Source organism: Glycine max, chromosome 8, assembly GCF_000004515.6.
Source record: "Glycine max cultivar Williams 82 chromosome 8, Glycine_max_v4.0, whole genome shotgun sequence".
In the NCBI taxonomy this organism is placed as follows: Eukaryota; Viridiplantae; Streptophyta; class Magnoliopsida; order Fabales; family Fabaceae; genus Glycine; species Glycine max.
This window is the reverse complement of record NC_038244.2, coordinates 38442229-38460482: the sequence shown is the minus strand read 5'-3', so window position 1 is coordinate 38460482 and position 18254 is coordinate 38442229. Positions and strand designations below refer to the sequence as shown.

Genomic DNA, 18254 nt, shown 5'->3' with positions numbered 1-18254 from the left:
AATAATTTGTATGATTGAACGATTCTCACCGGTGTGATTCACGTTTAATTTTCCTTTCACTCGATAGACAATTAGTAGAATCATGGCATTATTGAAATTAAGTCGAAAAGCAGGGGCAAATAAGGAAGAACGCGGTTCTGAATATCATAGAGAAAGTATCGTCTCTCACGGGCCCCACGTGCCCCACTGCCTTGTTCGTCTCACAGTCACTGTTTTCATGCGACGACGCACGTGACCAACTTCTCCAGACCGAACCCCATCCAATACCATCGCGCCACGTGTCCATCCCCGTTGATATTACCTTCTCTCCGTCATCGTTCCAAGTGAACCAATACCATACACGCACGCACAGTTCAAAGCTCTCTCCATCATCATCAACGTAGATTTCCTCTTCCATTTTCACGTGATTCCCAATCTCACACCTCCACCGATTCAACGCAACAAAGGTTTCTCTTATCTCTCAAATTCGACTTATCCTTTTCTCGAAATTTATTCACCATTTCTGATTTTTTGCATCGCAATTTTCTTTTCGCTGATTGTGAATTTGAATTTGACGCATGTTAATGATTTGTGTAGAGTATTGATAAAGTGTGGATCCAGGAAGATGAGCCAAAGTATCTTCCACCAAACGGTGCTTTGTCAAACGCAAACGGTTGCGGAGCATCGAAGTAAGGTTAGTTCCTTGTCGGTGAGTGCGAACAAAGGAAAGAAGAACCTCTTTTTGGCACCTACAAATTTTCGCGGGAATAGGCTGTGTGTGAGGAAACGCAAATTAGCCATGGGAAGGCACCACCACCGCCACGTCGACGCTGTTCCACGCGCTGTGTTAACAACGAATCCGGCTTCTGAGGTATGAATATAATCATCATCACGTCGTTTCAATCCAATCATCATTATTATAATTATTATAATGCTATCTTCATTATTATAATAGTTATAATTGTAATTCTAATTATTAACGAGAATGATTAATTTACTCTGAGAATTACTTCCTGTCTCCATCCTTCATTTTCCTTGATCTAACAATTTAATCTAATGGTTAAAGTAGCTACTTCGACCGTTACATTAAGAAAAAAAAATGAAAGGTGTTGGATGAGTCAGAACGAAGCGTAACTCCTGGAGTCCATCTCATTATTATTATTTAATTAATTATTTATTATTATTATTATTATTATTATTATTATTATTATTATTATTATTATTATTATTTAATGCTGCTGATAAAATTGCATTGGATGCCTGGTAGGTAACCTTGAATGTAGCTCTAACAATGTTATAAAGAAACAGTAATTTTAATGGAAATACTGAAGCATGCTCACTCTTGACAAATGTCTCGAGCGGAACATTGAAAATATAACGTTAATCCGCTTGAGGCATTGAATACTTGTACATGAGACAATAGCTTGTGTATCATTGTATAGGGGTCTAGCTTAGTTGATAGAGTAAGGCCAGGTTGCATGAGTTGTTATAAACCACCCGGGACATGTTTTTGATTTCTATAGATAAAAAAAAAGAACTTAATTTGGGCGCAAAATCAACATATCGTGTGTTTGTCCACGTAAATTTTAATCAATCATTCAATGTGCTTCCCTTCTTGTCTGCTTTTATCAACTTGAATTTGAGTGTTGTGTTGACTGCATTTTTGGGCATGGACCAGCTTTCTGGGAAGTTCAACCTTGATGGAAATATTGAGTTGCAGGTATTCAACTGTGGCCCAAAATATTGAATTCTGGTTATCAATGATAAATATGAGATTGTAGTAATGTGTTACTAGCTAATGGATGCTGTTATTCAATGGAGCAGGTTGCTGTTAGTTCTTCAGAACCAGGAGCTGCAAGACAAGTAGATATTAAGGTTTCATATAATAGCGACTCTCTGTTTTTACATTGGGGAGTTGTGCGTGATCAGCCAGGGTATGTTCTGTACTAGTTTTTGTAAGTTATTTTGATATTCCTCAAGAGTTTTAGGTGTTTGGATGAGTTAATAATAGTCTGTAATATATATCCTGTAACTTGAAGGAGATTTATTTACTTTTTTCTTTTTTAATTTTCAGGAAGTGGGTTCTTCCTTCTCATCACCCAGATGGAACTAAAAATTATAAGAACAGAGCTCTTAGAACTCCTTTTGTGAAAGTAAGTTTTCAATAATAACTGCAAAACAAAACAAAGTTTCCTAGGAATGTTTGTAAACTGACTTTACTGATTTAAATATAGATTTGCTTATTTTTTGACTATTTTTTCTTTTGTTTTTCTCTTATTAGTCTGACTCAGGATCCTTCCTTAAAATAGAAATTGACGATCCTGCTGCACAAGCCATTGAGTTCCTCATACTTGATGAGGCTAAAAATAAGTGGTGTGCTTTTCATAATCTTGTTTTTTTCCCCCCTTTATTCAATTAACTGTTTCATGGTAAATTTAAACATACTTATTTGCTTTTTTCTAAGTGTAGGTTTAAGAATAAAGGTGAGAACTTTCACATCAAGTTACCAGTTAAAAGTAAGCTATCTCAAGAAGTTTCAGTTCCTGAAGACCTTGTACAGATTCAAGCGTATCTTAGGTGGGAACGAAAGGGTAAGCAGATGTACACTCCAGAGCAAGAGAAGGTCAGTAATCAAATGGTTTTCATGTCATGCATTTAGCTGCAAATTTTTTGAAGTTTGCTTCCTATTTTGTTCCTTTAAGCTGACTCTTTTTTTGATTTCCCAAGTCTCCATTAAGTTTGTTTTGCTCTCCAATTTTGCTGTTATATTTCTATTTTGCTTTGATTATGCTTGCCATTACAACCTCTGACAAAGGTTACTCTTTGCAATCTCCTATTAATGCTATGCTTATGTATTCTCTAGGTTTATTGATACTGATTTAAGTTGATTCTAGGATCCTTCACATTATGTTATATGACCCACTCTCTGGTTCTTGTCTTTAGCTTCCATGAAATATTATCCAGAAAAATTAGCAGGCTTTCACTTGTGATTGAGAATAAACTACCAAAAGCATAATCTCTTTCTTTTCTAATATGATAACTAAGAAGATTATTTTCTTCTGCCTGCTGGATAGTGCCTCTAGAAAGGACACTTCTGCATGCAAGATTTATTTTTATTATTATTATTTTCAAATTATTCTTTGAATATACATGCTTTATAGCATGATAACCACTCTTAAAAGATTGATAATTGTGTTAAAATAGTGTTTATTTAGATGGATTTTTTACTACATCTGATTTTGTCATGAATAAACAGTTGTTAGGACATAATGACCGTTTTGTTAGCGTAGTTATTCTGCCATAAATGAGTTATATGGATAAAGTTAAAAGGAAAAGTCCCTTTAAAACAGGCGGCACTGGGAGTTAGTTCCTCTTGAGAATTTGTTATTATTTGATTGTTCGTTGTTTATATAAAATGACTGCTTTCCCTGCTCTTTCCATTATTGTCTGAGGCAATAACTCTCTGCATTAAATTACTAGAATTAAAAAAAGTGAAGAAGAAGGGGAGAGGGTAGGTTTTACTGTATTTGATTCCTTGTTTTTCTTAAAAATTTGATAATCGCAATTCCTTCCTTTGGTTTATAAGTTTATGATCACAATCTGTACTGTATAGTCCATGTGTAGATAATCCAACATGATATGGGAAATGGATTTTATCCCACTGCTATCTTGTACTGTTTCTGGAATTCAACATTAGCTTGATATATTTTACTGGTATATTCAGGACTAGTGCACTTTGTCTTCACATACACTAGTTGTATATAATTTCCCCCTTAATTATGTTTAGGAGGAATATGAAGCAGCTCGGAATGAACTATTTGAGGAAGTAGCTAGGGGTACTTCTGTACAAGATCTCCGTGCAAAGTTAACTAAGAAAACTAAAGCTGCCGAAGTAAAGGAGCCTTCTGTTTCTGAAACAAAGACCATCCCTGATGAACTTGTACAGATTCAAGCTTTTATACGGTGGGAAAAAGCTGGGAAGCCTAACTACTCTCAGGAACAACAACTCGTAACTTTATAACATCCTTTCTGTTTTCTTCTTTTTTCTATTGAGTATTAAATATTAATTACTTAGATTGTCAAAACTATATTTCATTTTCTCTAACAATACTTTTTGGCACTCACTGCTTAATTGAATTAGATGGAATTTGAGGAAGCAAGAAAAGAATTGTTAGCAGAGCTTGAGAAGGGGGCTTCTCTGGATGAGATACGGAAGAAGATTACCAAAGGAGAGATACAAACTAAAGTTGCCAAGCAATTGAAAACCAAAAAATACTTTCGTGCTGAAAGAATACAGAGGAAAAAGAGAGATTTGGTGCAGCTTATCAACCGAAATGTCGCTGAAAATATAGTTGAACAAGTTATAGATGCTCCAAAAGCCTTGACAGTAATTGAACATTATGCCAACGCAAGGGAAGAATATGAAAGTGGTCCTGTTTTGAATAAGACAATATACAAGCTTGGTGATAATGATCTTCTGGTGAGACAATTCTGTCAAATTGATGTTTTCTGCTAGTGGATCTTCTTTTGTTGACCATCCTAACTTTGATAGTCTTTCGTATCTTTAAGGTCCTCGTTACCAAGGATGCTGGTAAGATTAAGGTTCACCTAGCTACAGACTCGAAAAAACCTTTTACACTTCACTGGGCCTTATCTAGAACATCTGAAGAGTGGTTGGTGAGTGTATATTGTTGACTGTAAACCTGACAGGAAGACTTTGGCTGTTAAAATTGTTTTGTCTCATTTCATCATATCTCTACGGGCATTTTATTTACATGAAAACTCAATGGCAATCTTAGGTACCACCTGCAACTGCTCTGCCCCCTGGATCTGTTACTATGAATGAGGCCGCTGAAACACCTTTCAAAGCTGGCTCTTCGTCTCATCCTTCTTATGAGGTGTCTACAATATCAATTTGAAGTATTTTTAGTCTTTAGGCCTCTGAGATTTGAATCTAAAAACAATTCATAACATGAAATACAATTTCAGGTCCAGTCCTTGGATATAGAGGTTGATGATGATACTTTTAAAGGAATACCTTTTGTCATTTTGTCGGATGGAGAATGGATAAAGAACAATGGATCAAATTTTTATATTGAATTTGGTGGGAAGAAGCAGATACAAAAGGTTACACTTCCTGAAATTGTGATTGTATTTACTCCCTATCAAATTATGATGGCCTATGTTACCATGTTATCATGAGCAACAATATTTTTTTTTCCTGTTAAAAGGATTTTGGCGATGGCAAAGGTACAGCCAAGTTCTTGTTGAATAAAATAGCGGAAATGGAAAGTGAGGCACAAAAGTCCTTCATGCATCGGTGAGTAATCCCTTGAAAACTTTTACTACTTTATTAAATTATTGTTGTCTGTTTTCACACGCTAGAAACAAGGTTTTGTACGGGAACTTAAGAAAACATTTTTTGCTACTACTATTGTGACAAAACATGTGGTTTATAGTAGACTAGCCCAGGGTCTGCCACAGATAGTTATAGTCTTAAAGGCAAACCGAGCTTCCTGTGCCACCCGCTACCAATGGCGGATCTACATTATGGGTAACGAGGGCAATTGCCCCCACAAAGTAAATGTTTTTACTTAAATAAATAGATGTTTTCCCCACAAATAAATAGATGTTTTCCCCACAAGATAGTATTTTTTTAATGAGATGAATGTGAATAGTTGTAAAAGATAAAAGAGAGAATAAATTGATACTAATTTTACCCACTTTATCCTTTTAAATTTTACTATTTTTAATTTTTTATTACCATTTTTAATAAAGCTTATATAATTTTTGGTTTGAGAAAATATTAGACTATTTTTTCCCCCTTGAAAAAAAATCTGGATCCGCCACTGCCCACCACCAATGCCTTATTCTATGTCTTTGGGTTACGTGCATATAATATCAAAGGTTTAGTTGAGTTATTTGGTTTGTTGAAAATACTCATCTCTGATGTATTGGAAACTATCATTTTTATTTTATTTTTTATATCCATGGCAAAATTAATCTTAGATCTATCATATTGAGAATCATATTAATATTATATAATTTCAATGGTGGAAGTGGGAGACATCTATTGAACTGTAAAAGGAAGAAGATCACAAGGTTTAAGTGAAATAACTTTATTTTGATTGGGTTGGGAAAATTTAATCTATAACATAAGTTTTCCCCCACAAATTTATTTTTATGAATATTGCCCCCACAATATAAAGTTTACGGATTCATCACTGCCTCCCGACCATGTTTTTTTTTTCATTCACAAAGCTCGAACCTGAGACCTTGCTTAAGGAGACGGAGCCCAGTTCCACTTGGACCAACAACTTGTTGATAGAGAGATACATATGAGTAAACTGTAATGGGATACACTACAATTTGTAGCAACCCTCATATTTATATTTCTAGGTTAAGTATATACAAGCATATGAGCAAGAATTAACCTGGCAATTACTTTTACGGATATTCTGAAACAAATATTTAGCGTTTTGCTTGTTTGAGGTTTATTTTTTATGTTCTCCATTTTGGCACCTATTCCCTGACTACTTACTGTGGGTTCACCAATATATTCTCTTGGGTTTGAAATATGACGTGCCTCTTTTGTGAACAAAACTAGGACGGCTACTATATTCAGCCAGTCTAATATAAGAACCTGCTTTCCCTACTACCTTTAACTATATTTTTCCTTCTATTTAACTTTGGAACAAAGCTACAGATAATTCTTCTCAATATTAATGACATACATGAAAAGAAACAATCATGCATTTCCAGAGCAAAGGAAGTTTCCTAGGTTCCTTTATTGGATTTGAATTTGAACAGAACTTGATTTTCTTCCCCCTTTCTCTTTTTCTCTCATTGGATTTTTCATTTGTGGACTGATCAATCATACTTTAAGTTCCCTGTTAAACATTCAGTCTCTTTTGGTGTTGGTTTAAGCATCATTGCTTATTGATAGTAATAGACAATAACTTTTTACTTAGAAAATAGTCAACAACACACTTTCTAACACACCCTTTTCAATATACTATTAGTAGGTGAAATTCATGTAGGTCCCATTAAATAGTGAGACCTACATAAATTTCACCTAATAATAAGGATGTGTTGAATAGTGTGTAAAAGTTAGAGTTCCTCCTTTTTTTAATTTCCCTTTTCAATTGTAAAACCAACCTTGATGCATTTGGCTGAACAAAATGCCACATGAATAAGGGTTTTTTGATGTGTTATTACTTTGCTTCCAATCAATCCATGATGTGGTAGTTAAAAATTTACCTTCATCAATAACTGATGTACTCTGGCATCATTGCTGATTTAATGTGCTTACTGAAATATTTATTAGGATGTTACTTTGTTCCATTGGATCTGGATTGGCCACTCACCTTTTTTCTTTTTCTTCAGATTTAACATTGCATCGGATTTGATAGATGAAGCTAAAAATGCTGGTCAACAAGGTCTTGCGGGGATTTTGGTGTGGATGAGATTCATGGCTACTAGGCAGCTCATATGGAACAAAAATTACAATGTGAAGCCACGGTAGACTTCCTTATAAAATGTTTATTATCACTTGGTTTATTCACTTCTGGACAATGAATAATTTTAACCCTTATGGGAAATATTAATTATGAATCATAATATCAACTTTCTGTTTTAAATTTGGCTTGTTTATTGTCTTTCTTTTGTAAACAAGATAATTCATTTGCTATATATTTTATGATTATGTCTTTCCTGTCTGTGCTTGATCCACTTCTGATCATAAGTATTGGTTACTGATTGGAACAGTGAGATAAGTAAAGCACAGGATAGGCTTACAGACTTGCTCCAGGATGTTTATGCAAGTTACCCACAGTATAGGGAAATTGTGAGGATGATCTTGTCGACTGTTGGTCGTGGAGGTGAAGGAGATGTCGGACAGAGGATTCGGGATGAAATCCTTGTTATCCAGGTACATAAGATTTTTATTTGCTTTTCCTTAGTGTCTCTACCTATTTCCCTCCTGTCTGCATATGCATTGATCTTATCTTACGTGCAAATTTTCTATTTGACTTGCAGAGAAATAATGATTGTAAAGGTGGAATGATGGAGGAATGGCACCAGAAATTACACAATAATACTAGTCCTGATGATGTTGTAATCTGTCAGGTAATGTGGTTGTTGTTCTCTTTGTAATTTCTTATGGTTTGCCTTATCTTCCTCACTGTTGATGTTTCGGTAAATCTCTCCAGGCACTAATTGATTATATAAATAGTGACTTTGATATTGGTGTTTACTGGAAAACATTGAATGCGAATGGAATAACAAAAGAACGACTTCTGAGCTATGACCGTGCCATCCATTCTGAACCAAATTTTAGGAGAGATCAGAAGGAAGGTCTTCTGCGAGATCTGGGAAACTACATGAGGACCTTAAAGGTTGTATTTATATATGTGATCTTAATTATGTGTTATTTTTTGTGTTATTCCTTTTTCTTCTTTTTCAGCTATTGAATGCATGCCAGTTGAAAAAGCTCTTGGCTTTTATTCAATGTTTTTTTTTTTTTGTTATAATTCTTACCGTTGTGCTATCATGGGTGCCTATACATTGGGATATGATCATGATAGAAAAGTTGCTGCCTCTTTGTATTCCTGTTAGGATAAGAAAGTAAATGAATTGGAGTTCAATTTTTTTGGATAAGTTTTGTCGTTGCTAATGATAAGCTGCAAGGGGGAGAGGGGAGGTTCATTGGGTTTCTACCTTACATTTTATAGGAATCTACTACTGCTACTGATTTGAAGATTTGTTTCACCTTTCATTCCCTTGTTGGTGGCCTTCTTAGAAAATTTTGTCCATTCATGTGTTTCCCACCCTAGTGCCCTTGACATATTTGGCTCACCTCATGGATTATATGTGTATATGATGATTTTGGTTTGATTACATCATATGCAGGCAGTTCATTCTGGTGCAGATCTTGAATCTGCTATTTCAAATTGTATGGGCTACAAATCTGAGGTAACAAGACAGATAAGATTTCTGGTGCCCAGGGAACCGTCTTGTTCTTATATTTTTGAAAGATTTTCATGCTATTAATTTATACTTTGTTGTTCCTCAGGGTCAGGGCTTCATGGTAGGGGTGCAGATAAATCCAGTGCCGGGTTTGCCTAATGGTTTTCCTGTAATGTTAATTAACTTGTTATAAATTTCTTTATGATGCTGTTATGTCTTCTGGATTATAACAATTATTTGTTTGATCTACCTCATGTAGGAATTACTTGAGTTTGTCGCCGAACACGTTGAAGAGAAAAATGTTGAACCACTTCTTGAGGTATATGTTACTTTAATATTATCAATAATCATTTTTTGTTTATATTGAAATTATATAATTTAGGTATGGAAAAAGGAAAATTGAGAATATGCAAATGAATAATGTGAAATTGATATTGATTTGACAAAGATATGAAATACAAAGCACTAGCCCTATTTATACTAATACTAACATATATGTTTGTTTCTATACAATAGGGGTTGCTTGAGGCTCGTCAGGAACTCCAACCATCACTCAGTAAATCCCAAAGTCGTCTGAAAGATCTTATATTTTTGGATGTTGCCCTTGATTCTACAGTTAGAACAGCTGTGGAAAGAAGTTATGAGGAATTAAACAATGCTGGACCTGAGGTGATTCCCTGTTTTGAGGGTGTCTAATTGGTTTAAAATGTTGCTTACTAAATTTGTTTATGTTGATATATATTATTTTAAATCAAATTTTTAATGGATCTGAAATATGTAAAGATATAAAGTCTGATACACTGGTGTATGGACTATGCAGAAAATAATGTACTTCATTAGCTTGGTCCTTGAAAATCTTGCACTGTCATCGGATGACAATGAAGATCTTATCTACTGTTTGAAGGTATAGTGATTTGCCCATTTTTATTTCATACTCACTAGTCAAGTTATTTTAAAATGCAGACTCAGGCTTATAAAGCCTATATATGTGACATGTCATCTGAAAATGTTTTCTCTAACAACAAAGACTTGGGTTGTTCACAACTTTAAAGTGTTTTGTTTTAATGCAAACTGAATTTAATTGCAGTGTCAAAGTAGCAGTTATCAGTATTAATATTAAAATATAAATCCAAGTCTATTAGGTACCGAGAGATGACAGTAGAAGAATAGAAAGAGTTTTATTGATTGGTAAGGAAAATACAGAAATAGGAGAAACAGTTCTCCTCCAAGGGTTTCTCCTTCCCAAAGAGCCAAAGCTCAATTTACAACTATCAACGATGCCTCTCCTTTTCCCTATAGAGGTCTATTTATAATAGAAAACCCCACACTTACAAAAAGACTACCAACACTTCAACTATCCCTAAACTCCCCCCCTGTTACAAACTAATTCCCCCCCCCCCCCCCCCCCCCTTTTTTTCCTTTTTCTATATTAAACTTGTAGTTGTCTGGGAACATTCTCATGCCTAACAATGTCATGGCCTCATTATTATTTACAGCTGTTCATTGTGTATTTTTTTTTTTATTTTTTTGATGCTTGGCCAATACACTATTCTTTATGGATTATGATTTTAAGTTATGTGGTCAAACAATGTAGGGGCTTGTTTCAACAACACTTTTATAAATACTCATTCCACGTTAATTTGAGAATTGAGATTGCTTTCTGCAAAATTAAGCTTCTCCAAACTGAGTATAATTTGTAAAAGGCTCATGACAATACTAGATAATCACAGATGGTGGTCCAGTATTGGTGCTAAATTATAGTGTAAGGTCTTGTAGATGTCCATGGTATATTTGTCTAGACAAAGGAAAATATCCACCAAAATTTAATATTTCTTTGTTTTCTTTTGAAGGGATGGGATGTTGCCTTAAGCATGTGCAAGAGTAAAGATACTCATTGGGCATTGTACGCAAAATCAGTCCTTGACAGAACCCGCCTTGCACTCACAAACAAGGCTCATTTATACCAGGAAATTCTGCAACCATCGGCAGAATATCTTGGATCACTGCTTGGTGTGGACAGATGGGCTGTATGTATTTTTTGGTATTTGTTTTCTATCTTTAATTTTTCCCCTTTGTTTCTCTCTTGAAAATCTCCTTTTGCAGGTGGAAATATTTACTGAAGAAATTATCCGTGCTGGATCTGCTGCTTCTTTGTCTACTCTTCTAAATCGACTGGATCCTGTGCTCCGAAAGACAGCTCATCTTGGAAGGTGGAATTGATCATGCTTGTTCATGTTGAATCCCTTGATTTCATCGTAAATATAATATTGTTAGCATGCTAGACTGCACATCATTCTATTGTTTTGATAACTATAACCTTCTAAATACTATTACAATTGTCTTAAACAGCTGGCAGGTTATTAGCCCAGTGGAAACTGTTGGATATGTTGAGGTCATAGATGAGTTGCTTGCTGTTCAAAACAAATCATATGAGCGACCTACAATTTTGATAGCCAAGAGTGTGAGAGGAGAGGAAGAAATTCCAGATGGTACAGTTGCTGTCCTGACACCTGATATGCCCGATGTCCTATCCCATGTATCTGTACGAGCAAGAAATAGCAAGGTATCATGCTTTGGATAGCCAGGCTATTTTGCTTATATTTAAGGCTACTATTATTAAATTGTGGACCTGTGTGTTTCTTGTTTAATTTGGCACTTGATCAGTGTATCCACAGTCAAATAACATGCTCGCACTCTTTAACTATAATGACATTTTAGTCTATGCTCCATCTGTAAATTAACATACTTCAACAACAATGATATCCTAGAAGTTATAATAATTTTTTTTATTATATTGAAAACAATTCATCTTTGTTTTCAGCTGATTAAGAATTTGATTATCATTAAAGTCAGCATCCAATCTGTGAAGTTCTGTGAATTTGTTAGAGTTGATAATGTATACAAAAGGGTTTTTGGGGAAATTTAAGGACATTTGGTTAATGGCCTAGATCAGAGGCTCAGGATTTGGAAGGTGTATACCAGAAGAGACATAAAAGGTAAAAATGTGAAAGGCTGGGCAAGTGCTGGAATTTGTATTCACGTTGTGGAGAGTCAGTTACTACTTACTAGGCTAATAGGGGTATTCTAATTGCAGGAGCCAGTTATTAGACTTAGTGAGGAGAAGAATGGGGAGTCTGAATGTTGAAAGCATAGAATTCCTTCTCTGTAGGGTCTTAGGCTCTGCGTAGTGAGAGTTCACTTTCTTTCTAATCCTTTCTTACTTCAGCAATATTATCCATCTTTTCTCTTTTTGTGGCTTGGGTTTCTACCAGAATTGATATGAAGTTCAAATTTAGCCTTGCCAACTAAGCAGACTTGATTGAAAGACTTGACAGGCTTCATCAGCTAACCTGTTACAGAACGTGATATCCATTAATCCAAGAAATAAATTATAAAATAGTAATCATATTTTATCTTGTGGTTTTTTAATCAAGCCCAATGATGTGTTGGCCATGTAGCCAACTTCATCTTGTGGGATATGGCTATTATGTGGTATCATATTTATCATGCTGATGAGATTTCATGTGCAATGACCGTCAAATGCTGAAGTTTTGAGTTTTCCAGGTGTGTTTTGCTACATGCTTTGATCCCAATATCCTGGCTAACCTCCAAGAAAATAAAGGAAAGCTTTTGCGCTTAAAGCCAACATCTGCTGATGTAGTTTATAGGTAACATTATTTCTGCTTTAGATTAAAGTTCTAAAGATTTTTAAATGCCTTTCTGCTAAAATATTCACTTCATCTCCTGCTGCCCAAACTATATTTCTGTGTTTTATATCCATTCTTATACTATTTGTCTTTATCTCTTGGCATTTCTTACAGTGAGGTCAAGGAAGGTGAGTTAATTGATGACAAATCAACTCAACTCAAAGATGTTGGTTCTGTGTCACCCATATCTCTGGCCCGAAAGAAGTTTAGTGGTAGATATGCTGTCTCATCTGAAGAATTCACTGGTGAAATGGTTAGGTTTCAAAATTCACTGTTAACTTGGGCATTTATAGTTGTTTATCCTTATGTATGTGTCTTTCCACCCACCAAAATGCACCAGGTGTGTTAGTATACATATACACTTTTCCTTTAGCATAACTTGGATAAGGTTGTATTTTCCCAGGTTGGAGCTAAATCTCGTAATATCTCTTATTTAAAAGGGAAAGTAGCTTCTTGGATTGGAATTCCTACCTCGGTTGCCATACCATTTGGAGTTTTCGAACATGTTCTTTCTGATAAACCAAACCAGGTTCTACATGTGATCCTTTTGCCCATATGTTTTCATGTTGCATAACGAACTGTGCAGCTTGTATTTTGTGGTTATCTTTTGTGTAGATTTCCCATGTCTGTCAAGTAGTGAAATCTGTTAACTTATGAGAATTGTGATTTTGAATACACACACATTGGCTTCTGATTCTGGCTTTGAATAGCCAAACCTATTGTATTTGATCCATTGCAGTTGTCAATTTGTATACAAAAAGAATAGTACCTCTTAATTTGTGTATATATTTGAATACGAAGTTTTAGGTGTTAAATCCAACTTTCATGTCAAATTTTATGATAACTGAACCTTTCTTAATACATTTCTACCCTATTGGAAAATGGGGTTCCCCCACTTCTTGTTGCAGTTACTGTTTGTGTGTTATAACTTATAAACTAGTAGTATAAAGATTATGGCAGAGGCAAACTTATATTAAAGCATAGCAGTCCATAGGTTAAATCTCAAAGATTGTGTAACTGTATGTTTGACATCTATGACTTCCTCTCATTTTTCATTTACTTTATGCAAGCCTTTCCTGTAGTCTAACGAAATCTTGGACTGCATATACTAACAGGCAGTGGCTGAGAGGGTCAATAATTTGAAAAAGAAGTTAATTGAGGGAGACTTCAGTGTTCTCAAGGAGATTCGTGAAACAGTTCTACAATTGAATGCACCATCCCATTTGGTATGTTTCTTTTAGTACTAGGCTTAACTTTGACATGATACAATAAACATATTTCTTTATTTTGTTTCTTATTGTTGCATATAAAATTAAAAGGGCCCTTACTCTGAATATATTTGATTTATGGAGATAACTAACACCGCTTTATAGGACAAGGTTTGGTCTTGATGGTTGTTATGTATAATATGTAATATATGATCTTTTGATATATTCAGGGTTTCCATGTAATCAGAATATAATTGTTTTTGGTATTTCTTGTATATCAAACTGTACTACTATTAGTCCCTTTTATTACACACTACAAATACGAAAAAGGATAGAAATCTACTATTATGAACAAAGCTGCCAATCAGCCTAGAAACTTACCTGAAGAAAACAGCTTAAATTAAGTTATAAAGAATCTCTATCTAATAACTCCACTTGAATTGGAATTCCAAAATGAGTCTCAACATTTCTGTTATGACACCCCAAATACCCCTTCCTTCCATTTCCAAATATTTATTTTCAAATCTCTCCTTTATTTTTTTAGTTGTTTATAGAAGATGGCCTTTGTTTTTGGTTTCCTGCACAAAGCATTACTGGTGTTATTCCTAGTGGAATTCCAAAAGTTGATATTAAAGCCTGCTATTTTGGCTAAGTTTCTAAACCAATCCACATGAATGATGAAGCCAGTGAATTAAAATATTAACTACATTCAGGTAGAGGAGTTGAAAACTAAAATGAAGAGTTCTGGAATGCCGTGGCCGGGTGATGAAGGTGAACAACGATGGGAGCAAGCTTGGATAGCTATAAAAAAGGTTAAGACTTCTCTCGATGTAAATTATATTGTATGAACTAGGTTCGATGCCTGTTTCATTTAAGGTTAAGACTTCTTTTCTTGTATATTTGGCCACTTCCCTTACATTTTCAATATGGTCAATATAAATTCAAAATATTTTTCTTGAGATGCTATTGGGGGTCAATACTTAAGCTCATTTTTCTTTTATTTTCATCATATCAATACTTTGTACTGTACAAATGATATGTGTTCTGGAAATTATATGTTCTAATGCTTTCTCCCTGAATCATTTTTGAACAATATTTTTCATGAATTTCTTTTTTTTTCTTCAAGATGTAGAACATTCAAGATGTAGAAATCCTTAATATGATGCATGTGATGGGTTAAAACCTTGAAGTTTAAGTTAATTTAAGTTGTAACGTTGGTTTCCTTATCCAATTTTATGCACAATCTAGTGCCCACAGATTTTCCTCGTTCCTCCTTTATTTTATTAAAATATCCTCAGTTGTTGCACCAGGACACGGTAGATTGCTAGCAATGTACAGTCAATGCAAATATCTTACAAAATATCCATGCTAAATGTGTAATTTATATTTATCTTATTTCCAGTTTTAGTGAAAAAACCTTTATCATATTTGTGTATAATCTTATTTTACTGCTCATGAATCAATATCATTTGTTTGTTTGATTCACAAAAGGTGTGGGGCTCTAAGTGGAATGAAAGAGCATACTTCAGCACAAGAAAAGTGAAACTCGACCACGAATATCTTTCCATGGCAGTCCTTGTTCAAGAAGTGATAAATGCTGACTATGCTTTTGTCATCCACACAACTAACCCTGCCTCTGGAGATTCATCGGAAATATATGCTGAGGTATGTTTAATGATGTCGTGTTTTTCCCCTATTTTTCCACTCATTTAATGAAACATATTCACTATTGAAGAAAGAATGGGACAAAGCAATGATTTTAAGTGTGATACTCGTGATATAGGTGGTAAAGGGACTTGGAGAAACACTGGTTGGAGCTTATCCAGGTCGTGCTTTGAGTTTTATCTGCAAGAAACGTGATTTGAACTCTCCTCAGGTACTTTTGTAATATGTATTTGTTTTTATAGTATTTTCTATGCTTAGTGCCTTCGCTATCATTCATTTATTGATTATCTCAAATATAAGATCATAAAATTACCTTTACCAGTACTGCATGCGTTCTAAGAATTTTTCCATATTCTGCTAATTGTTTTGGGCTTGTTTAGGTCTTAGGTTATCCTAGCAAACCTGTCGGCCTATTTATAAGACGGTCAATTATTTTTCGATCTGATTCCAATGGTGAAGATCTAGAAGGTTATGCTGGTGCAGGTCTTTATGACAGGTAAACGTTGACATCTCTCTTCATCAATGAGCATCTTTAATATAAGTTTTGTTTGGATGAATTAACCTTTAAGTTAAAATTGACTAATGCACAAGTCAAAATCAGCTTTTTGAAGAAGTTAAAAGTGAGCTTCTATAAGAGTTGAAATGTGCAAATGTGCAAAGTTAATTTTAACTTATGGAAGAAACTTAATTATTATTTTTTATTTATTTTCTTCTGCAACAAGTGCTTATCAAGAAGTTTATCAAATAAGGTCATAACTAATAAATTGAGGGCACTGAATTGTTCCATATGTTTTGTTATCTTAAAGAAATGGCAATCATTTTACTGTTACTCCCTTGTAATCAGTATGAAATTAAGGTAAAAATTATATCCATGATACATAAGTTATTTCAGTGTATCTCACTTTTGGGTCTTTCAGTTCCCGTAACTTCAATACCAACCCTTAGGATCTAAGAAATTAGTATGTGCATTGAGATTTGAGAGATTAATCTGTCCTTTGAACTTTTGAATTAATTACTTTGCAATTCCATTTCACGCTTCCTGACATTCGTTAACTGAGTTTCCTTTCTGAACAGTGTGCCAATGGATGAAGCCGAGAAGGTGGTGCTTGATTATTCTTCAGACAAACTGATCCTTGATGGCAGTTTTCGCCAGTCAATCTTGTCCAGCATTGCCCGTGCAGGAAATGAAATTGAAGAGTTGTATGGCACTCCTCAGGACATTGAAGGTGTCATCAAGGATGGAAAAGTCTATGTTGTCCAGACCAGACCACAAATGTAGACCTCCATACCTATGTCTTCTAAGCCAACTACCTCAACTATGTTCTATGTTCATTCCCGTGCAACATGGCGTTTCAAACGTGGCCGTGGCAGCTTCTGCGAGTTTAAGAGTAACCCGCGGGATTACCAAATTTGGCCTTATAGATTTATTACACGTGATATATTGAAAATTAAGGAATAATTTATAAGTGTATAAACATGGAATAATGTAAATTAATTAAAAAATTAGATGGTCTTATTCTTTTTCCCTACTATATATATTGTATCTACTTACTTCTTCCTAATTAAAATTGCTATTCAAAGTATCTTTCTAGATTTTGCGTTAGTTAAAATCATTAGTTTACTGTTGTATTAGATATTTCGATGGCTTCATTGAGTTTGATGTTAGCACTCTTTATGAAATGAAGTTTCGAGGAGGATCTCAAATAAGAAACTTGCTCAGATACTTGTTTGATAAGAGTAGTTTTGATATTTAACCCCACGGCTAACTCAACCCTTGATACAGGTTCTTCCTAGCTTCTACTATCTAAAAATCAGTTTTTGAGTTTTTCTATATAAAAATCTGTTGATCGACTAATTTTCTTGACAACTCATAAGTCTAATTTTTGTAGAGGGGTTCAATTTGTTCTTTCATGGAACTAATCCATTGTGGAGGGATTCCACGAGTAACTACCTCATGGAATGAACTAGGTTCCTAATCATCGATGTTCTTTGCCATGTTGAGTGCAAAAGCAACAAACTTCTTATACTTTTGATTGATTTGGTTTGTCATATTGGCTTATCTCTAGTTACAATATAATTAAGCATTGTTAATATAGCATCTTTACATGTCTCCTCCTCTAGTTTATGCTTAAAAGCTTTTATTTCACGCTTTACCTTTTTTTAGTACAATGAACTTTGAGTTTATTATTATGATATCTTCATGTTACGAAATTCCAACTTTAACTATCCTAAAGTCATTTTATCACTTTCTTTTTTGTTTGCTTCTCCTCGAGAGATTTCCATTTCTTAAACTTGAGGAATATATCACTCTTGTGTAGTAAGCTGAAAGAGGAAAAAGGTTTTTTTTTTTCGCACATGAATTGAACCTATGACTTTCAGGATATTAGTAACAAGCTCTGACCAGTTAAACTAATAGACCAATAATGTTATAAAATAACCAGCTAAGCTAATAGATCAATTATATTATAAAATAATTAATGTAGTTATATATAACACTAAAATTTCTAATGTATATTTAATGCATATGTAAATTTATATAATAAATTTTGAAACAATTAATTTTTATCTAATAATTAATTTGTTTACATATATAAATTTTTATGAAACTTATGATTTTTATTTAAAATTTATATATGTAAAAAAAATACATTATTAGATCCAAATTAATTGTAATAAGGTCAAAAAATACATTAGTAGATTTATGTTAATAATGTATTTTTTTTTACAT

General features: G+C 34.1%; 1 protein-coding gene across 1 annotated transcript; it reads left to right on the top strand.

Moving 5' to 3' along the window:
- The first annotated feature begins 297 nt into the window (after window positions 1-297).
- LOC100802675 (alpha-glucan water dikinase, chloroplastic) lies at window positions 298-17042 on the top strand. Its single transcript, XM_003531945.4, has 34 exons — window positions 298-446; window positions 577-850; window positions 1658-1699; window positions 1804-1913; window positions 2054-2132; window positions 2261-2352; window positions 2449-2602; window positions 3767-3988; window positions 4121-4459; window positions 4549-4656; window positions 4779-4877; window positions 4969-5106; window positions 5211-5299; window positions 7366-7500; window positions 7747-7909; window positions 8017-8106; window positions 8190-8375; window positions 8890-8952; window positions 9053-9115; window positions 9206-9265; window positions 9463-9615; window positions 9767-9850; window positions 10797-10973; window positions 11050-11156; window positions 11296-11509; window positions 12511-12614; window positions 12768-12906; window positions 13057-13182; window positions 13769-13879; window positions 14575-14673; window positions 15353-15526; window positions 15645-15737; window positions 15907-16022; window positions 16601-17042. The coding sequence occupies exons 2-34, from the start codon at window positions 605-607 to the stop codon at window positions 16803-16805; spliced, it is 4380 nt and encodes a 1459-aa protein (XP_003531993.1). The 5' UTR covers window positions 298-446; window positions 577-604; the 3' UTR covers window positions 16806-17042.
- Window positions 17043-18254: the final 1212 nt, after the last annotated feature.